The 22,954-nt window shown below is 45.8% G+C and overlaps 1 protein-coding gene across 5 annotated transcripts in view; it reads right to left on the bottom strand.

Annotated features, from left to right (window-relative positions):
* Window positions 1-22,954, bottom strand: part of BEST3 (bestrophin 3) — a 39,916-nt gene that overhangs the window by 11,610 nt on the left and 5,352 nt on the right. For 3 of the 5 annotated variants that reach the window (XM_080935357.1, XM_080935358.1, XM_080935356.1), the window contains exons 3-8: window positions 21,611-21,844; window positions 11,757-11,911; window positions 10,474-10,551; window positions 9,904-10,056; window positions 6,882-6,962; window positions 5,563-5,714 (exon numbers count right to left, since the gene is read on the bottom strand). In XM_080935357.1, the coding sequence (XP_080791483.1) occupies window positions 5,563-5,714; window positions 6,882-6,962; window positions 9,904-10,056; window positions 10,474-10,551; window positions 11,757-11,911; window positions 21,611-21,844 (853 nt within the window). Of the gene's footprint in view, window positions 1-5,562; window positions 5,715-6,881; window positions 6,963-9,903; window positions 10,057-10,473; window positions 10,552-11,756; window positions 11,912-21,610; window positions 21,845-22,304; window positions 22,400-22,954 lie in introns of all 5 variants that reach the window. The other 2 variants (XM_080935355.1, XM_080935359.1) reach the window with 1 other exon arrangement.

Below are 22,954 nucleotides of genomic sequence, written 5' to 3' on the forward strand. Positions count from 1 at the left end.
ATAAGGCTTGGACTGGGACATGGTAAACATGCCTAGAAGTTCTGCCAGAAAGACAGATAAATGAGTCATTCTTTTTAACACAAATGAGGACGTTTTCCAAAGTAAGTCTTACATTTCTCCATTTCTAACTAGAAGGAAACCTTAGCAGAATGGGCTATTTCTCCTCTCTACCAAGCGGATCCTTTTTGCCACATGGATCCTTCTAGAAGATTGCTGCAAATGTTCGGGGGAGTGGCATATTATTTAAATGGGAGCCTTGAGCAGTCTGCATGGACGTGCAGGGGCATGGAGAGCACGCACAGCTGATACGCTGTGAGCCCCATTCTGCAAGGATGGAGTCAGTCCGTCACAGCGGACAGCTTGTTGGTGTTCTTTAAAAGCTCTTGAGGGCTTACTGATTCTTTATTCTGTTGAGTGTTTTGATTTTCATGAAAGGATTGAAGGGAGTTTTGAGACTTCAGGTCTTTAATTTCCGTACACTGGATTCCTCATCGTCTCCAATGTTTGTGTAATGGGTAACACCAAGTATATAAAAATGGAATTCTTGAGTGACCCATGAAGATGAAAGCATTCTTCTACTCTGTAGTACTCTGTTATATATATAAAACAACAGTGCTTATATTTAAGCATTACACTAGGGGTATATCTTGTTTTATATGTGTTATTTTCTCATTAAATAATTGATTAGTCAATTGATCAATGCTTTGAGACTCGGTCTCCTCACTCTATAGCCCCAGGCTGGCCTTAACTTCTTAAGTGCTGGAACTACAGACCTGGCTTGTAAATCTTCATTACTGTCCCACCAAGACCAATGTTCACTTAGGGTTTTGGTGTGTGTTCATGTGCATTTTGTGGACAGTTCTTCTTTTGGCTGGTTTCAGAGGATTTCTTCATCTTGGTTGATATGTGTGCTGGCTGGTTTTCTATCAACTTGACACAAGCTGGAGTCATCACAAAGAAAGGAGCCTCAGTTGAGGAAATGCCTCCATGAGATCCAGCTGTAAGGCATTTTCTCAACTAGTGATCAAGGGGGGAGGGCCCAGCCCATTGTAGGTGGTGCCATCCCTGGGCTGGTAGACCTGGGTTCTATAAGAAAGCAAGCTGAGTGAGCCAGGGGAAGCAAGCCAGTAAGTAACATCCCTCCATGGCCTCTGCATCAGCTCCTGCTTCCTGACCTGCTTGGGTTCCAGTCCTGACTTCCTCTGGTGATGAACAGCAATGTGGAAGTGTAAGCTGAATAAACCCTTTCCTCCCCAACTTGCTTCTTGGTCATGATATTTTGTGCAGTAATAGAAACCCTGACTAAGACATTATGGTTGGTAATGTCTTCGTGGTTAAACTAATAAAGATGCCTTAACTAAAACGTAAGCATCTCACATTAGGGCAAGAGAACAAACTAAGCACTTGGCTGAGCTGAGCTGAGCTGACGGGAAGATGGGAAACATGGAAAAGGACGTTTTTATTGTTCAGTTCGTGGGGAGGCTTGCCAAGTGGAGATTGATGATTATATATCAATAATCACTAGTTATTAGATCTTTCTAACAGTCATTTCTAATTTGGGTACTTCATTCAGATTCTGTGTGTGTGTGTGTGTGTGTGTGTGTGTGTGTGTGCTGATGTGTTTAAGTGCGCATGCGCACATGTACAGCATTCGTGTGGAGGTCAGAGGACAATCGTATTGGTCCTTCCACCTCATGAGGCTGTGCCTCCCGGCTGTGTACATCAGTCCAGCTGGCTCTAGAGCTTCCGGAGATTCTTCTGCTTCCTACTTTGCCATGGGAAGGATTACAGGTGTGTGCGCTGTGTCTGTGTTTCTGTGTCTTTGGGTGCTGGGGATCCAAGTTTGACCCTTCTGCCGGCATGGACCCTTCAGCTACTTCCCCCTGGTCCTCCTCTTTCAAGCAGACGTTTTCCTTCCAACCTTTGATTCTGAAGCTTTTTGTTTTTAGCATAGTCTATCCAAAATTGAAAGATAGAACATTAGTGCTGATTTGATATTAGATTTTTGAAATTGGATTTTTACCTTTTCTTCCCTATTTATTTTTTTAAAGATTCATTTATTATATATAAGTACACAGTAGCTGTCCTCAGATACACCAGAAGAGGGCATCAAATCTTATTTCGGATGGTTGTGAACCAACATGTGGTTGCTGGGATTTGAACTCAGGACCTCTGGAAGAGCAGTCAGTGCTCTTAAGCACTGAACCATCTCTCTAGCCCAGAAACCGGATTTTTAAATAGTATTTTTTAGATCTGATTGAACAGAGATTCACTGAAGCTGCCTCTGAATGAAAACAGTGTGGTGCCGGATGACGTGAGCACTTTCTGGCACCGCCCCCTCTATGGCACCGCCCCCTCTATGACGTGAGCACTTTCAGGCACCGCCCCCTCTATGGCACAGAACCTCGCCCCCACCAGGCCAGCCCAACTCCCTTCCAGTCTGCTAGGACTTCATGCCTTTGGATGATAGTCAACCTATCTTTTCAGATCTCCTCCCTTCTCTTTCTTATGCCTGTGACTGGCATCTGGCACAGAATTTACTACACAGGAATCTGGAAAGAACGCACCTGGGTACATGAATGCATGCATTCTGTATGTGACTGTACAAGTAAATGCATAGTTTAAGTTTGTACTTCAGCCTCAAGGGGTTGTTATTTCATTATACACAGCTAGCATGGGGGAAGAAAACCTATGGTTTGAATGTGTCCCTTAACACTGACAGCAAAGAAAACTCTTTTTACTCGGAGGTGCACATTGTGTGAATTCGAAAGTCATTTCTAACTGTGCTGACTGTGAGCAGAGCAGCCTGCCTTGTGTGGTTCTTTGGATCAGCGTTCACGGACATTTTCTTGCTTTTAGAATTTCTTGCTCATGGGAATTGTGGCTACAAGTCTGAAAAGGTGATATAAAACAATAAGCCAAATTTGAATTCTGAATTAAATGTACCTGGATTGTACGCCTCAACCTGTGGGTCTCCGTCCCTTTGGGTCAGTTTGTAACAATGAAAATATATATCAGACATTTATATTACAATTCACAGAAGCAAAATCACAGTTATGAAGTAGCAATGAAATAATCTTATGGTTGGGGTCGGCACAGCACGAGGAACTGTATTAAAGGGTCGCAGTGTTAAGAAGGTCAAGAACCACTCTCTGCCTTTAACAGAAGATGGTTAAATTTTTCTTCATTGAAGAATGGCTTTCATATACTCATCCTCAGGGACACATGAGCCAGCCTTGGCTACCTATCTCACTGTGCCTTCCCACTGTCTATTGTTCATTTGAGAGCGGATATACCAGTCAAACCCTGCCAGCCATGGCGAAGCCAGCTCTTGGGTTTGGAAAGTTGGAAAGGATCGTGTTCCCTTTCCATGGGATTACAGGTTAGAGGCTTGGAGCAGCCAGCTGCCTTCTTGTGAAAGAGAGGCTGCCTGAAAACCGAGCCTTGGGAGAGAGGCCCAGAACAGGAAGAGAAAGATTGGAGACAACTGTGAGCCCCTCACATTCCCCAAACCTCTGGAGTTAAGCCGGTCCCCCAAACAGGCTAGTTTCTAGGTTGGACTCTCGAGGGTCCCTTCTTATGTCCACTGGTCTGAGTTTGTCTCTCTGTCTAGATGGCTGGAAACATGAAGTGCCACAACCACAGGAGGCATCAGCAGCCATGGCTCACAAGTGCGGTTCTGTGAAGGCCTGACCTCCCGTGGCCTGTGTTCCCACAGGGAAATTCTCTGGAGTGTGTAAAGTTTCCCTTCAGTGGCCCTCACTCCTGTAGAAAAGCCAGAGCAGGTGAGCTGTTGCCTAACGGTTTCTTTGATTAGTCGGTTCTAGCAGAACTCAGCTGGACCTCTCAGAGTCCTGCATCCCCACCCCAGCATCCCCCACGCCCCAGTCCTTGCTTCTGCTGGCTTTCCTTTGTGCCCCTCTTTACTAGGTAGATAAGTCAGCCATTTTGATGAGAGGCCTTCTCTTTGACAACTGTTATTTTTCTACAGTTTTAAATGTTGTATTTTTTCACTTTTCTCTCGTTTGTTTTATTTTCTGTCCCTACAATTGACTTGCTATGAAGAATAACTTAGATTTATCTAGTCTTTCTGTGCCTCAGTCTGGAGCTCACAAATCAGCAGCCTGACTGATATAACAGTATTCTGTAACCATGCCGACAGTGTCTCACGGTTATGATCTCATTTACTACCCCATCATCTGCTGGAGCCGACATTGTCTCAAAGCTCTTGCTGATTGTCTATGTTTCCAAGTTTAGGAATGGGAAGAACAATTTAATTCTTTTTGAGGAGCACAGGAGTTGGCAAAATTATGATCAGGGCAGATATGTGGATCAAACTAAATTCTTACATCCCCTCAATAATTTTAACCATCCGTGCAGAAACAACTAAATGGACCTTAGAACGGGGCACAGAGTGTCAGCAGATCCCCAGACCCTGGCTCTGTTACACTCTATGTGGTAGAGCTTCAGATACATTGTGTTGTTCTGTGGAGGGAGCTGGGAAAAGGACAAGGCCTATTAAATTATCTAAAAGCAAGCTCACGGAGCAGTGAGGCTCTGGGGCTGAGGACTTGCTGAGAAGGGCCAGCAACAGGCAACTCCGCTTCAAGACAGCTTTAGTCTGGGGGAGGAGGAGCATGCTGGTGTGGGAGGACGGAAGAGTCCAGCCTTGGAAACAAGTCTGTGTTATTGCAGGCAACCTTCTCTAAGGAGGGAACCTACATCACTCTCCTGGTGCCTGACTTCCTCACAGTTCCTGAAATGCCACCCCCACCCCCAGTAGTCATCCTTTGCCCACAAACCATTAAGAGTGCGGATTTGGAGATGTCTGAGCAGAAGCAGAGCTCTACAGGTAGAGGACAGAGACTGGACATCTGGGCATGGGGTGTCAGGGGCCAGGACACTGCTGGAGCAGGGGCATGCACGCTAGCAACGTGCTTCTGTGTAAGAGAAAGCCAGCCTGCAGTGCAGCACCTGTGGCTGGGGTGGGGGTGGGGTGGTAGTTGCTTCTAAGGCCCCGCCCCTTACTGTTGACCCGTGGAAGGGAGAATCATCTTTTTTTGAGGATGGAGCCCCTGATATGTTTCCCATATTCTAGTATACATATTGACAGCATTAATTAGACTTTGAAGGGAGGAAGAAGAGGAGGAGGAACAGCAGCAGGAGGAGAAGAGAGAAAAAGAACAATGAGGTTGGAAGACGGATGTTTTGGGGAAGATATTAGGGAAGTTGGAGAGGATGTTGGGGGTGGATATTATTACATTTCACTAGATGGGACTCAACTTAGAGATGGCCTCAGGAACAACCATGTCTACACCACGTGTGTCTACACCATGTGTGTGTCTACACCATGTGTATACATAAGCCTGGTGATCCTGGAATCCTTATAGACATGGACGGAGAGAGCTGACCCTACAAACTTGCCCTCTGACCTCCACACACACAGCATGGCACATGCCTATCCCATCATACATACATACATACATACATACATACATACATACATACAGTAAGAAATTTAAAGTTCTCCAAAATGCCAAAGGTTATTGAAAACATGCTTACCCCATTTGGATTGTTGAGCCCAGAAAGGAAGGTATGCAGTAGTCAGCAGCTGCCAGTGTGTACGGTGGCCGAGCGGCAGAGTCGTCCCAGTAAATGTCCTTCTTCATCTTGGGTAAACTCATGTGCATTTCATCCACAGCCAAAAGAGAGACCTGGAATGGTTGTTGCGTTGTTAGGGCAGCTTAGAGATGGATGGGAGTTGGAGAACAGGGTAGGGTCTGAGGGAAACTGGGAAAGCGGTCTCTGTGGGAAGGTGTGCGTGTCCTTTCCTGTTTAAGAATGCCGGGCACCAGTGTGAGGGGAGCTGTGGACGTGTGTACCCACTGTTCACCCTCTATCCACGTGCCCCAGTATGGCGCTCCGTGCCATCTGCCAGGTTCTTTCTCATGTTTGTGTGTTTGTTTTTCAGGTGTAGTACTCTCTTGGTAGCTCCCTGACAGCCACCATTCAACTCCAGGCAGTACAGGGATGAACATTCTCAGTCGTTCCCTCTGTGACCCCATAAACCACCTCTACCTTCTTCCACTTCCTGCATGCCCTATCTTCAGCCCCCACCCCACCCCCCTTTGGAACAGGGTCTCGGCCTGTATCTCCAGCTGCTTTTGAACTCACAGTTCTCCGTTCTCAGACTACCCAGTCCTGAGAGCACAGGTCTATGCCACCAGGCCCGGCTTCATTTGTGTGTCTGGAAAAGCAGCGTATCAACAGACCTGTGTTGCGGTAACGGCCTGTCTTGGCTTAGACAACGTGACAGATAAACTATTAAGCCTCTGGGAATCCAGTTTTGACAGAGAGGGAAACATTACGCTTCCTCCCTGACAGACTGGCAGGGCTTCAAACAGATGGATGGGTGAAGGCTTCAGACAGAGGTTCTGAAGGGAGCCCTCCCTAGAAAGAGACTCCCCTCCTGCCTTCGAGGGCGGCTAGGGTGGGGTAAGGCTCTCCATTCATGACTGCAGATGTGAGAAAGAAGCCCGTAGATTAGGCTCCCACCCAGCATGTCTGGTCACTGGGGGTGGGTGGGGGTTATGTTCAGGAATTCACACAGATTGTGTCTGCACATCAGTGTATGTCACTGCTAATCTCTCCAGATGAGAAGTCTAAGAAGGCAAGGATCTGAGTTCAAACAGTGCTCGGTACTGGACGGAAGAGGGCAGACTGTACAGACCACAGGGGAAAGTGCCTTGACTTCATAGCATTGGAGATGAGATGCAGGCTTCCAAAGGAACGACGCTGTGTATGCAAAGCTCGGCTCCAGCTCTCAGACCTGATTACCCATGATTCCTACTGTTCACCGAGGTTGGAAAAGTGCTTCTAACCTGAAGGTTTCTGTCAATGCACCAGTTTGTCTCAAAGTCATCGTCATCTTCCCCGAAAGGGTTGATCAGCTGCTCGGCAACCTGCAGTTGAGAACACGGGGTGAACGGAAGGGGAGAAGAAGCTTGAGGTTTTTTGCACACACACACACACACCGTAGTTGATAGTTCACTGTCAGTTTTAAAATATACAGCCTCTGGGGTAGTGGGCTATTCTACAGGTGCCTGCAAATGGACCTGTATGCTCATGTAGAAGGATGCTGCCTTACCCCAGGGAAGCCAGAAGTACCGGGGAGCCAAAGCAAACCAGTGAATACCTCTGGGCCATTTTTCAATGTCTCTAAAGGCCCGGGTGATAACGTGTGGTTAAATAGCAATGAAAGACAGACCACATTAAAAGCAATAAAAAGACCATATCTGCTGTAAGACATAAAGGCAAGCTGGGACTGAGGCTTCTCTAGTTTCGCAGTAAGGATTTAGCTGTATCTAACAAATTAGTTCTCCTTCTGGGAGACATCTAGCTGGTTTCTGATTAGGTATATCATCTAATATTTGGTCAATATTAACTATTCTAACCACGTTCCTGAATGGAATGGCCTTTTAAACACGAGCTTTAGATGTCAAATATAACATTTTGAACAATTTTCTTTAAAATAATTTGTTTTAATATGTGTGTGTGTGTGTGTGTGTGTGTGTGTGTGTGTGTTTCATTCATTTCTAGATTCTGAGACCATTTGGTAGAAACCCTACACACTTGGGATGAGGGAGGTGACTCAGTAAGACTGGTTAGTCTGCTAACTCAGGAACCTGTGTTCCATGTAAAAAGCCAGGCTTGGCTGAGCACACTTGTAACACCAGCAATGTAGGGATGAAGATCGGTGTATTCTGAGAGCTCTCTGGCCAGTCAGCCTGGTGGAGTGCTATGGTGGCCATAGAGTGGGAAACCCTGTTTCAAAGCACTAGGGCAGAGAGAGACAGGGGAAGAGGCAGACACTCAACCCTGTGCTCTGGTCTCCGCATGCATTTAGAAGGGGGCACATGCCTGCACACTCACATGAATGTACCACACTACACAACACACACACACACACACAGAGAGAGAGAGAGAGAGAGAGAGAGAGAAAATTTTAAAAAATAAACTTCATCCTCTTGGTTTTCAGGATTTAAGCTAAAACACCTAGCTGCTATCCCCAACCTCCACTGTGCATGAACCACTCTTCCTCAAGTTCAATGGAACAAAAACAAGCAAAACAAAACACATCCCCAGCAAACCAGATGCCTGGGTCCCTCCCCCAGACTCTCTGATTTACTCAGAGGGTGAACCCAGGCAACAGCACTGAGTAAAGCTCCCAGAGCATGGTCAGGGCGGAGAAACAGAGCTGTATGGAAGTCCCCGTGGGCAGAGGAAGTCTCTTCATAGCGGCTGTGAGAGTCCTTCACTGTGGTGAGGGCTGGCTTCCTCTGCTTGCCCAAGGTTTTGCTTAAGTTAAATGGGCCATTACTTCAGCCCTAAGAATATTTTGATCATATTCCTATTTCTCACTTTCATACATCATCTTGTATATGCTATTGCAGACTATATTTCATAGTCAAGGTGACATATCTGGGCATTGAATATGTCATGAGGATTATTTTGCTGCAGGGCACCATGTGCAGTAAGAAAGATCAAGATGTGTTTTCTCCACTTCAGATAGAGAGGTCCTTTGGAAATGGAGACACAGTCTACCGGTGTGGGAAATGAACTTTTATTTCATTGGCTTATCTTGAACAGAGCCACTCTTGTGTGTTTTTAAAAATGGTTTTTAGAGGAAAGGGATTTATAGACATCTCACTGGAAAAAGGAGGCACTAACCTCCTTGTAGTGCAGCTGAGCACTTACCTCCAACCCAAGCAGACAATTAAGAAGCTCCGCACAATGACAAAGGACAAAACCAAACAATGGAACAGGGTGTTAGGGCAGCTGTGGCGACTACGCTGAGAAGGATAAAAATCACTTTTTTGTCTAACAAAACCGTTCTTCTCTCTGCTTTTTCTTACTCGGAGGAAGTGGGTAAAGATTATTAAGAATCACTGCCATCTGGTTAAAAACACTGTTGCCATTTGAAAGGACATGCTGCTAGTCGCTGGGGTACAATTTAAAATGCCAGCGTACTTATGAAGATCCAAGCCAATGAAAGAAGTACTACTTGCAGAGGAGTTTGTCCCAACCCAGAGGCCTGACCACACGAGACTGTTTGTGAGGCCAAGCATTTGGAAATTTTGTTTCCTTAGTCTCTCAAGTATTGCTGGGTGCCATTGTACTTAAGGAAACAGTTGCCTTTGACTTTTTTTTCTGTCACACTGAGAGTGATGGACCATCAGGCTTCTGATATTTGCAGACTTACATCTGGGGAGGAGCAGTGACAGTGGGGACAGACACAGCTCCACACCCATGACTGGACCACCTTCTCTCACTGCTATGACAGTTAGGCAAAGGAGACGTCATTGTTAATCCTGATGTTTCTGCTTTTACTCCAGATGAGCTTTTTTGAAAACGAAATGCGTTTCTCGAGTGTGACAGTGAGTGGAACCCCGGGGGCGGGGAGTGGCAAATGATAATTTACAGAGTGGAGCAGAACCAGGCATCTGTCACTGCATTAAAGCTCAGGTCGGCTCTCAAAGGCTTGGTGCTCTCACCGTCTTTCCCTCTGCCCAGTTGTGCCTAGAGACCAACACCGGTTCGGTTACTACTTTAATTACATTACCGCAATTCTAGTGGGAGCGCGCAGAGACCTGAAGGAAAATCCATAGCGGAAGAGGAATGTTCTTCTCGTCTCTGCATGATGAACGGCCTCAGACCGCTGCAGTCCAGTCTCCGTACTCACCATTTTAATCTTGATGGAAAAGCACTCCCGTCTTTGAGCTAGTGTACAAAAGTCTGCCCTCGAGTTATTCACTGTCTGCCAACGACTCAGTAGAGGCTCTGCGTGGAGAGTCTGGAAACGGGAGGTTGAAGAGTGTCTGGGACACCGGGATTATTGAGTACCTTGAGCCATCCTGCGTAGAAGAAGAACTGGAGGAGGGTGAAGATGGGAATGTACAGATCCAGGTCATGCCCCGCGTAGCCTTTGGTGGGATCCAGGAACTGCCGTCCAATCAGGCAGGCGAAGAAGAAAGTGTAGACGGCGAGAGTGACGACCTGGGGACAGAGAAGGCGGGGTGAGAGCACAGTCTGGGCGTCCATGGGAACGTTGGTGCAAAGTGTGCAGGTGGAAAACAAAACAACACAAAACGCATGCATGGGGCTGGGGCTATGGCTCAGTCAATAAAGAGCTTGCAGCATAAGCGTGAGGACCTGAGTTCGAGTCCAAGCACCCGAGTAAAAGGGCAGGAACGGCGGTTCCGGTGCTGGGCAAGGGGGCGGGACGTAGGTGGGACCTGGTCCTCACTGGCCAACAAGTTTAAATGAAAGATGGCAGGTTCTAGGTCTCAGGGATCTTAAAGCATAAAGTGGATTGACCTTGGTTGTCTCCAGAGGAGCGACACCCAAGATTGACCTTGGGCACCTATTCTCCTGTCCCCGTCCCCACTGGAGTCGCATGCACGGGTTTGATACCTGTGTGTAAACCAGTGGGATGCCAACCCAGTCGTAACCAAACAAGAGGCTGCACCAAGAGCGGTACCGGTTCATTTCCTAAGCCAAAAACAGGCATTTAAAAAAAAAAAACAAAAACAAAAACAAAACTTTACTAAAATGACAAGCACAGCAGTGAGCATTTGCTGGGATTCAGAACAGACCGCACACCGCCGATGAGTGCGGACAAGTTCTGAGGCCAGCTCTGTAAGACTGAGGGGAAAGCTCTGAGAATGAGGAACTACGGTAGCATGGAGCTGTTTGTAAACAGACAAAAACAATGAGGATGTTGGACATATTTTTATTAATATTAAGAGAAGATGAAATGTTATTGGGAGGGACAAGCCTATTTTCCTAACCCAGAATCTTTAACATATAGACCTGTCCCGGGTGCTTATGGGAAACTAAGAACCTTAGTATTTTAAGTAAGTGATAACTTGTTAATTTAGTAGAAAAAAATTGGCAAGCACTTTTTTTCTCTCCTTAAAAACATTCTTTCTATAGATATTAGAAAAGACACAGAAATACATGCTAAACCTTCTGCTCAACAACTTGGGACTTTAAAATGTCCATATTGACAGAAAATCTAGCAGAAAGGTTAGAGGGTCCTTGATTCCTTTCTTTATCCATGTGAGACTGGAATCTAATATTACCTCAGTGCGAAGCTGGTTAGTCACTTTTGCCTCAACCATGCCCGAGACCATCAGGGCCGTCCCATAGATTACCCAGCCCCTGCAGAAGTCTCTCTTATGACGTCTGAGCGCCTTTATTCAGAAAGACCTGTTTTGTTCTCTGGAGCAACTAAAAGGCTGATTTAAGTTTCGACTATTCAGATTTGGACAGGGAATGGGGTGGAATTAGGCTTTTTCTTGCTTGGGATTTTACTCTGGGTGGCGGGGGTTCAGTCAGAGGAAGACTGCTTGCCTAATGTGCAAAAGGTCCTCTAGGTTTTATCCCATCACTGAAAAGAAAATAAATAAATAAAAAGAAAGTAAAGGATTTAATTCTAGAATTCACAAGCAAGGGCTAGCAAATGCCTGTGGGCGATGCTGACTTAACATTTTCCCATGAGCCTCTTGAAGAGTGTGCTGTGTGGCCAGCAAACACCTCCACAGAGCCTGGGGGAGTCCCGCTCTTCCTCTGTCCTGCACACAGCGGGTTTCATGATGGCTTCCCGGCTCCTTGGACCCTGAGAGCAGAGCAGACCTTTTGGTCTGACCTGTTACATCCGGAGCCCTCTGGAGCTCATGGGTGGGGGCACTTACAGTCATTAGTGATTGTAGATCAACACTGTCTCTGATTCTGCCCTCGTTCCGGGCTTTGGTTGCAAGATTCCCAAACCAAATGAACGGAACCCAGTATTTCAGATGAGGCGATTTGAGGTGGTCGAATAACTTCCTCTCATCTGCCGTCATAAAACCTTCACACGAAATAACAATGGGGTATTATGCACACGTCTAAGCACTGGAGCATCACACGTCTTCACATATTCTATGCAAACATACAAGGCTAAAGAAGTAAAGATCCTTATCTCCTGTGGCTTAGATTTGTGTTAGAGATGAGGGGTTTTGCATACAACTGTATGTGTGTGCATGTGTGCACACAAGGTGCACACATATACACGGATACATGAAGCAATGCATCATCTTGGCAATCGGATAGCGAAGAGAAGAAAGACAAGCCTGGAACACAGGGTCTTAAAATGTGAGGCACAGCCCCATATGGGGTCGCATAGCCAAATGTGGGTCACAACTATTTGCTTACGGATTTCTGAACGTAAGATGGGCAAAGGTCAATTCAAAATCAAGCACACCACAGAGAGAGAGAGAGAGAGAGAGAGAATTTTAAAAAATAAACTTCATCCTCTTGGTTTTCAGGATTTAAGCTAAGGGGTTGTGTAGACTCGACAAGCTAGGCTCAGTGCAGAGCGCATGTGTTGTGTGTTCAGGACCAAGGCTGGGGCGAGTCTGTTAGCGACACAGGTGTAGCTCTTTGACTTTCCTATGTGCTTCACTTCACCATGTGCCTAAGTTTTCATAAGTATTTCTTATGAGTGGAAGGAGTCTAGAACCCCTGATCTAAAACATCCAGAGAAGCTTTCCTTTATACATTTAGAACAACAGTCCTTGGACTGTTAGGGTGAAGAGGTGAACCCCATTCAACTCCTGTGCCTCCCGCCGCCTCCTGTCTGCCTCCTGCTTGATCATGTCCCCTTCTGTGACGCCGCCTTTTATTTCTTTCTTCTGTGACGTCTATAAAGCTCCCATCTGGCACTCTGTTTTGACTCACAGTACAGTGATATTATACACAACGGAATGCAAAGACTACCTTACTCTCTTTAGTCCCCTTGCCATGGTGCACAAGTTTCTGAAGTGTGTGTGTATAAAACACAGTTAGCTTAAGTTTGCAGTGACCCCCCCCCCCCCCAGCCTCGGGGGAGGGGGTTTCTCTGGAATCATATCTGCTTTACAAGAATGGTGCAGGGGAGACAGCTCAGTGGTAAGCGCTTGCCTACCGTGTTAGAAACCAGCACTGCACAGCAGAGGCACTCAAGGGAGGGGGTGTGCTACCTGAGGTGCTAAACTGCACAAAGAGTTTAGTGCTAAGGAACAAAGCATCGCTGACACTTCCTTTGGGTTCCTCCTTCACTTCCTCTCTCCCCACACAAGGGCAGGTTTATTTAATAAAGAAACATGGAAAGATGATTGGCATCTAGGCAGAGAACAAATACACAGCTCAAGGGTTTGTTTTAAAGCCGGAGCTGGGCCCTGTTCTCTGGGAAGGATATTTATTGATTAGAGGGGTGACACGGAGGGAAGAAAGCTGGTGATTTTCAAGTTTTCAGCCCAAAGCTATAGATAATGTAATAGGTGCTGAGAGACAGGAGAAGCAGCAGGGGTCACTGCATCGTCCGGGGGATACAGGCGTCTCTGCCGGCCTGACTTCTAAAGTAACCCCACTTTGGAAATCAAGTTGGTGGTGAATTGAAAGAAAATCTCTAGAGTGGGGCCTTTGAGATGACACTAGTTATGGAGAGAAGTTATCGTCATCAGCATCTCACATCACTATACCCGGACACCAACACTTTAAAATTTAAAAATGTTTCATGACCCTCGTCTATAGGGCAAATTAATCAGAGGCATTGGCAAGCCGCAGCTTGGCCTCTCTCTGTCAGGCCCTACCTGTGGTGAGGCAGTCTACTGCATATGTCTAGAATGTCTCTCAATGTCTCTTTTTCTTCAGTGATTTTTATATGTCAGTTGTCGGGAAAACAGCTTTCTTTACTATGTCTAATCAGGGAAGAGATCCACATACCTATCCTTAGAGACAGATGCCTGTAGTGACTTACAACTTAAGAGTTGTAGTTCTGTGGAGTGGGATTTGCCACTGGAAGGAAAATGTGTCATGCCCTTAAGCCAAAGGACTAATTAAATGGATTGCCAGGCAAGAGCTCTGCCATCACAGATCTGTCTGCTGTATATTTGGCCTGGTTTCCCTTGGCTTGAAGCAGAGGCAGGTGTCTTTGGCCTTCCAGAGAGACTGTTAGCATGTTAGAATGACCACTACTCTGCAGTTCCAAGCTCAGGAGTGGGTTCGACACCATTCCTTCCTCTAAGAGAAACCTGTGCAGTCGGTGCCTGAGCCTTCTCGGGGACAGCTTTGTTCAAGAAGAGTTCCATGTCCCTGGCTCATTTCCAAATGCATACAGACAACAGAGACACCACTTCAACTGGGGATGCTCCTTAAATATAATGGGGGAGGCTTAGGACCCCTGTCAACAGAGGGTATACAGAAGTCAAAGAGCAAGACAAAGAGGGGACAGAGTCACTGCAGGTCACCAGCCACAGGGAGACTATGGTTCAAAAAGTAATTACCATTTTGTCTACATTTTGTGTTCTCTGACTGCTCTGGAGGATAACTTTGTTTCTAGTTTATCCTGTGTTTCTACTCAATCCCACTGCTTGGTAGCTTTTAAAAGGATTTAAGAATCCAACAATGAGTCACAGTGCATAGACCAGAAGCCTTAATTAAATAGGGTACAGGAGAGTAAAGTCAGTGTTGGAGGTGGTAATGCTGGCTGAAGAGAGTTTTCCCTTTATATCCTTACATAACCCAAAGGATCTGTGGTCATCCGTCTCTCCACCCCAGGGTAGGCACTCCATTTGGCAGGTCACTACACACACACACACACACACACACACACACACACACACACACACATACAACTAGTGCTTTTAGCTCCTTGTCTAAGTGGATGCCCTGAACTTCTCTGGCCTTCACTAAACAGGTCTGAGCCAATTTGCAACGGGAAGAATTACTGTATAGCATTTCCTGAGGTTCGCTGCATGTTAAACTGGTGCTGAATCATGTCTGAGAGTGAGAACTGGCCATCAGTAATGTTTTTTGGTTTTTAAGATGTTATTTATTGTATGTATTAGTGCAAGCTTGTACACGCCACAGCGTACGTGTGGAGGTCAGAAAAGACTTGTGAGCACTATTTTCCTTATAACCATGTGAGTACCAGGGATCAAATCCGGGCCATCAGCTTTACCCACTGAGGCATCTCTCTGATCTCAGAACTCAGTAGTTCTTCAGTGATCAAAACGCGCAGCAGAGTTGGGGGAAGTGGTCTGAAGGCTGGGTGCTTCACAGCCCTGGAAGCCAGACCCCTGCTGTGCTCTGGCCCACTTTCTTGAGCAGGATCCTCTGGAATACTGTGCCTAAAGAGAGTCCCATCCCCTAGGCTGCCTATGAGCCTGCAACATACAGGAGTTCTCTTGCCAGACACAGTGGCTCATGACTATAATCCTAGTACCTAGAAGGCTGAAGCAGGAGGATTGCCTTGAGTTTCAGGTCAGCCTAGGTTACACAGTGAGTTCCAGGCTAACCCTGACTTCACGGTAGGATTGTTCCCAAACAAGCAAAGCAAACAAACAAATAGACAACAAAGACAAAAAGAACCTGGCTTGGCATGGTGGTACACAGCTACGACACACGGATACAAACCCGTCTTTAAAAAAATTAAGAAAGAAAAAAAAATCCCTCGACAATCTAATGACTGTGAACAGTCACACTTTCAGAAACATTGGGTGGCTAGACGTTCATTCTAGTCACTGACCAGGGTGGCTGTCTGCTGGCCCATGGTGGCTTGAGTTCAAGGAGGGTCACTTCTGCCTCCCGTGTGGAGCCAGGTTTCCCTCACAGGATGACATTCTGTCTGTCCGGGCTCGTCATGTGGGGACATAGGAATAACTGACTCAGCCTCTAAAAGTTCAGCCAGCAGAGGAAGCTGGCAAGGTGTGAATTCCACTGTCCCTGTGGCCATCTCTCGGCTAAGGGCACTTAGGCACTTAAAGAAGCCCAAGGAGCCGGAGAACCAGGAACACACCCAAGAAAATGACAGTCAGGCATAAACAGACAACATCCAAGTGCTTTTCTCAGGGAGAGATCCTGGATTATAGGCTCTGGCCAGGCCAGAGACACAAACAGGCCCGGTCTTGCAGCTGATGCATCTTAACTCAGGGTTTCTATTCCACAGCCACCGGGAGGCCCCGTGCAAACGTGCATTTTATATCATGTGAGTCAGAGGTTGAAAACTCTGGAGGAGTCTCACCAGGGCTCTGCTAGTCCCAGGAGATGCTCTGAGAACTTTATTTTAGATCCCAGGGCTTTAAGAAAAGTAAAGAAGAACATTATTAAAAAGGTTATCATGTTTAAATGTTCTTTTTAGCTGAGCACAAAAGGAAAACACTCACTTTAGGGGAAGAGAGAAAAGCACAGGGTAGAGACGTGAAATTCAGATGTAAATGTGTTTGTGTCCGCCTTGGACGATGATTAGTGTAGAACAAAAGTTATAGTAATTGTTATTCTGGGGCCTTTATGTTCTTGTGGAAGTTGTATTCCGTTGATTGTCTGGCATACAGTGTACACTCAATGTGCTTGGTTTTTGTTTTTAAAAAGTTTTATGTATTTGCTTATTTTTCTGCATATAAATTCTTGTCTGCATGACAAGAATGCTCAGGGAAACCGGAAGATGGTATTGGATCCCCTAGAACTGGAGTTCTGGCAGTTGTGAGCTACCACATGGTGCTGATAATCAAACCCAGGCCAAGTCAAATTCAAAAGATTAGCAAGGGCTCTGAATCACTGAGCCATCTTCCCATCCTCTTATTTGTAAATTAGTTAATTAACTCTAAGACAGACTCCCGTGTACCCAAAGTGGGCCTCAAACTCACTATGTAGTTGAAGATAACCTTGAACTCCCGCTCCAATAATTTCTACTTGCCCAGTGTTGAGATTAGAGGCACAAGCCTCCATGTCTGGCTCTCCTAAGTGCAGGGGTGAAGTGTGTGTGTGTGTGTGTGTGTGTGTGTGTGTGTGTGTGTGTGTATGTGTGTGTGTGTGTGTTAGATTCAGAGCTTTGTGCATTCTGGGCAGGCTCTCTACCAACCACCGACATTCCCGCCCCAAGGAAACTTTATCAAATGAGCAAATGCCTGGTGGTTACTGCTGGCTTCATTGTTTATTCTTTCAAGAATATGATGCTAATTTTCTATTTCCATCTTTCCGATTCTGATGAGCTATTTTACAGAGAACTATTTTGTCCTCTGAGACTCATGAAGTATTAGGTAAAGATTTGGATTCAGCTTGGTTCTAAAATATAAACACTTAATTAAGGTCATGACCGGAGTTAGGAAAGATCCAGGATTATGCACTTGGCTTAGGACAAGTGACATTTTCCAGAGCAGGTGATTGGAATGACTAGAATTTCCCAGAACAAGTTCAGAGTCAACAGGCAAAGTAGCAGAGCCTCTGTTGTTAAATAAGTGCCTTCCCACACCTCAGGGACTTGTGGCTCAACTGACTGAGCTTTACTTCAATTTTAGCATAGGCAGAAATACGAGCTTATTTTTAATTTGAGAAATTTAACTGTGATAACGAACCAGATCTTTCTGGCAGCATGCAGTATGGTCTGTCTACTCCTCAGAAAAATAAAAACTTGACTGTTTCATTTAAAAACTAAGAAATTTCCGAGAGTGGCAGGAAAGGGCCTGGCTTGTCTGTGTCGCCTGAACATTCAGAGGCAGCTGGTCTCCCTCCTTCCATCCTCCTCTTACCCCTCAGGGAGGCTATGCAACAAAACCCTCCACAAAGCAGTGGGGAGGAGAGCTTTTGAGGAAGCAGTCTTAGCTCTCAGTATCTCTCGGCCTGTGATTCAGGGGCCACTTAACACTCCCCCTAGGATCTTGTTAGATACAGACATCTTTCATCTTTACATTATATTGGTCTTTACATTAGCTGAGGTGCACTCAAATTTGAAATACATACTTTTTTCTTACAGGTGATTTTAAGTAGGGTAGATAAGGTGTGTGTGTTTGTGTATGTATATGTGACTGTGTGTGACTATGTGCATGTGTGTTTACATATATGTGTGTATGCATGTTAGTATTTAGGTATATATGTACATGTGTGTATGTATTTATATGTATGTGTTTGTATGTGTGTATGTGTATATGCATGTTTATATGTGTGTATTTATGTATATGTGTGTGTGTTATTGTATATGTGTGTGTGGCTGTGGTTCTGTCACTGTTATTACCCACTTACTGTGCCCCCATAGTGGCATAGTTACCAGTGCTCTGTCCCTTTCGGCAGGAGTAGGTGTCCTAGCTCTGGGCTCAGGACATCTGCCAAATATTTTCCACTCTCTCCAACTTCCCATTCTTCCCAGAATCCTTGGCGCAGGCAGGCAGAGGACAGTCAGGGAGTGGCAGAGGCATATGTCCAGTTGGGACACCTTGGGAACAGAGCCTGGGTGAGACTCTGAGTCAGCCCTCTCTATGGGGGAAGGAGGCAGACTCTGCATGAGTCAGCAATGCCACGGACAGAGGGTGCTGGTTGGGCGAGCAGGAAGTGCTGGCCTCTGGGGCGGTTCCTGCAGCTCAGGAGCTTGGAACCTTGCTCTTCCAACCAGCACACGGGCTCTACACTGTACACAAGCTGTGCACACACATCACAGTCCTCAGAGACAAACTGTGTCCTCTGCCCCTTTTATAATAGCACCCCTTCCCTTCCTTTCGGCTTTGTCCTTTGAAGCACAGTCTAGCTCTTTCCAGCCTTGGGTCAACAGGGCCTTTCTATGGCTATTATGACTCACGGTTCGTGAGCTCTAAGATTTGGCTCCATCTAATCTCTCAGTTTTTGTCTCCTTCCGCCAGTCCCAAGAAATGAAGTGTTTAAAACCAAGAACTATGTCTGGTATGCACAAACAAGTTACCCAGACTCACTGCCCGAGGGCATGCTTTAGAACTGCAGTCCCCAGGAAGTCTATGTTCTGAATTTACAGACTTTGTTGGTACTTTGTTAGTGGTAACGACTCCTATGACCTCTCCCTTCTTGGTTTTTGCCCAAGAAGCCAATCACTGGGCAAGGAGGAGGCGGGACTTCTGGGTCCAGGGAGGAAGAGAAAACGCAGGAGAGAGGAACTTGTGTTTTGGACTGAGGGAGAATGGCAGACACGAGGTAGGCAAGAGGCTGTTAGTCCGGGTGGCAGCTTCGGGACAGATCAGAGAGAGGAGAAAGAAAAGATGGAGGAAGAAGGGGACAAGCTTGATCCATGTAGCTTTCAATAGCCATAGGTAGCTATCATTATCTTAGAAGGGATAGAATAATACAGGATAGTTTGTCCAATCTAGGTGGGCAGCTTGTGTCACTATCAGTCGGCGCTGAGTTCATTGTGTGAACGTTTTGTGGGTTTAGAATTTACTGATAAAAATCTGACTGATAAATTATAAACCTCTAGAGTTTTGGTTTCACGGGGTTATGGGGATTTGTGACAGCTAACCACAGGGGACAGATGACTGGAAACGGGCAGGTTGCTAAGCAAGCGAACCGAACCGCAGCATGGGGTTAGCCATAAAGGCATCGAGACCGCTGGGGCCAGAGCGTGGCCAGCGTTATCATTAATTGGTTTTTTAATATTACACACAACAGCCGGGAATAGGAATATACATTTTTGATTGAGACAAGTCTGGGCTAGGTGACATCTTGTCTTAAAAGACAAAGACAGAGGGGGAGACCTGGAAGCATGTCTAATGGAGGGGTCTAAGCATTACATCTAAAGGTTCAGGTTATGGTCAGTAGATTCAAGGTGGGGTCCAGGCCAATGCACTTTAGATAAACAACTGAGGTCAGTCAGTAGTAGGGTAAGAAACTGAAGCTACCCAAGTTCAGGTTAGTTACTCTGAAGCTGTCCTACTTACTGCACAGGAGGATATCAGCAGTTCGTTCGATTTTGGATTCTGGCATTACACACAGTACCCCAGTGTTTGCCAGGCCACTCAAACTTCTGCCCAGACCCTCCCCACACAACTTTCTTACAGTTTAAATTCGGACCCTGAGACAAAGCACTGAGGTGCATATCTTACATACCAAGGCAGATCTGGCCTCCAGATTCTCCCAGCATCCCTCAGTCCCTACCTGATATACCCTGCCCCCAATCCTAAACTTTGTTCTTCCTCTAGAGGCTCCTCCCTATACAATCCAGATACCCCTCCCCCACTTCTCTCTCTCTCTCTCTCTCTCTCTCTCTCTCTCTCTCTCTCTCTCTCTCTCTCTGTGCACACACCCTTTCTCCCTTTCTCTCTTTTTCTAACCTGCCCCCCTCCCCATGGTCACTTCCTTGATCTCGGTCCTTGGGCCCAGTGAACTCACCCTAGAGCAGCTTCCCAGTAAACCTGCTTTTAATATACTCTAATATGGCTTCAATCAGCTCCTTTCACTGATGGAGAAATGGCCAATCACATACTTACCCCCTCTGCTTCCTTTCCCCACCTGACTTTCTCAATCACATGATGAAAATTGATCTGGAAGATCTGGGGTGTCGTGAACACGAAGTATCCTCATACTGAACCTACAAGGTATACATCCTAGCATGTGCCCATTTTATAGATGTGGAGTCAGAGGCACAGTAAAGCTAAGTACCTAAGCACTGCCATGTGACTAGTGGACTCAGAATTCCAACCCTGGTGCTGTGTGCTCTTAGATATTATCTGTGTCACCCATCCCAAAAAATAAAATAAAATAACTCGGAAGAAAGACAACAAATTAAAAGCAAACCCAAACAAACAAAACCCTCCAGTATTCTTGAAGGAAAAAGGAAAATGGAGGTTACAATTTGACTTGCTCACTTTGCAGCCTAAATGAGGCAGAATTGAGCTCCCATTGTGGGCCGGGAATGACCTAGTTCAGCCCTCACCCCACTGAAGGCTGGCTTTGACAGCTTCCTCGATAAATATTTACATACCAGAGAGCACCATACCTCACAAGTGACTCAGCATGCTAGACCCAGGAATCTGTCTACAGTCTCATGAGACAACAGGAGAGAGCCTTTCACCACCACATCCAGTTTACCTGGGCAAAAACTGACAGCAAGCCCACCTCTTCCAGAGCTGACTTTGCTTCAAGACCTATTTTATTATAATGTTTCTGACCCTGGATTTGAGCTCTGTTTCTTTCACTCTGAAGCTACGTGACTCAGGGCAGCTTGCAAGCTCTTAAAATTAACCCCCCACTGTTCTCAGGACATCTCGAGACCTAATACCCATCGGTCTAGACTCAGCTATAAACTAGACTCAGCGGTTCACAGCTGTAATCCCACCCAGGGAGGCTAAGGCAGGAGGATTGCAGTGAGTTCAAGGGTAGCCTGGGCTACACAACCTGTCACAAAAAAACAAAACTAAAGCAAAGCAAATAAACAAAAACCAACAACAAAGCAAAACAAACAAAAGACAAGAAAGAAAGATAAAAAACAAAACAGAGCAATTGCTTTAATGACTGATCACCATCACTGTATTTACTTTAAGGCGTCTTGGTTTTCAGCTACTTCTGTCCTCTACCCCCCAAGTAAACTTCTTGAGAGTAGGAATCCTATCTTACATAGTCATGTTTGCCCTTTAAGAATGTTTCTGCCGCATTTCTTGAATAAATACATTTAGGCACTTTCGAAAGCATTTTGGTGGCTCCTACATCAGATACCCTATCTTGACAAGAACGCATAAGAAAACACACACACACACACACACACACACACACACACACACACACACACACGCTGTACCTGCTTCGACCACGTGGTCCATGGTCGGGAACCTTTTGTACACTGCCGTGCTCACCGAACGGAAGATGAGCAGGGACGTGAGGTTGACGTAGCGCATCAGCGTCCTTCTGAGCAGGCGCCCGTGCTGGTCGCTCCCGTGAACACTGCTGGAGATGAGGAACATCAGCCTGTCTGGCCAAGGCAGATTCACAAACTGGTTCCACCATCGGTTCACTACCAGAGTAACGTAAAACCCTGTTGGGATAACCAGACGTCATCATGCAGTTTCTTACGGCAAACATCTCAACGGACACACTTTTAGCAGAACTGTAGCTTTCTCAGGGGTTCGAGATATGAAAGTATGTTATCCTCCATACCTTATGATCTTGCCCTCCAGGAGGGGAGGGAATGCCATGTATGCCTGGCGAGGTCGGGGCACCCAGTGAGTGGGTATTAGAACTCAAATACTGACTGCAGAAATGGAGGGTTAGTGAAGAGGAAGCTTAATTGTCCAACAGCAGATTATGACCTCAAACTGTTCCGTGTTAACTTAGCAGAAGCAGCCCTGAAGGCGAACTTTAGGGTCGGCTGTGCGGTATTGCAAGCAGCGGCTTTCCCGGCATGCCTCACAGCCCGGAAGCACTCTCATGCAGTCTTCTGTGTCATCTAACGGAGACAGCTGTGTGGCTGCATTCTGCACGGGGCCTATACTTACCAAGCACAAAGGTTACTGGAATTTGTTCAGCATATCTGTCACAGTAAATTGATAATTTTTCAAAGTAACGTTTTTGGGCTCCTGTAAGTAACAATCTGGAGCAAAAATAAAACGCACAGCCCTTTATGATATGGTACTTCTGCACCTGCTCTGCAGGAGACATCAAGTGCAAACAATTAAGCACAAATCTTAATCTCAGTTGGGTTTTGTTGTTGTTGTTGTTGTAGTCTTAAGAATCTCTAATTTTTTTTTTTTTTTTTTTTTTTTTTTTTTACTTTTTCTTTAAACGGATGTGCCTCTAAAGTTTGAAAAAATTGCTTTGTGCTTCAAGGATTCAAGTTTTTAGCACATAAATCGGATGGCCGTTAAATAATGGACTTGTTAACCACTTCAATTTCTTTCTTTTCTTTCTTTCTTTCTTTCTTTTTTTTAACCACTTCTATTTCTTAACACTTTATAGGTTTAAAGTTTTATAACTGGCGCACTGGATTTTGGAGAAAGATGTGTTACAAAAGGGTCTTTTGTTTTTCTTTCTGAGAATTAAAGCCAGGATGGCACTCGTGCCAGACAGTCACTGAATTCCACTGGCAGTTAGTTCACGCTTCCCTTTTTTGCGACAGGGTTTTTACGTTGCCCAGGTTGGCTTGAGC

Source organism: Micromys minutus (genome assembly GCF_963924665.1).
Source record: "Micromys minutus genome assembly, chromosome: 22".
Lineage (NCBI taxonomy): Eukaryota > Metazoa > Chordata > Mammalia > Rodentia > Muridae > Micromys > Micromys minutus.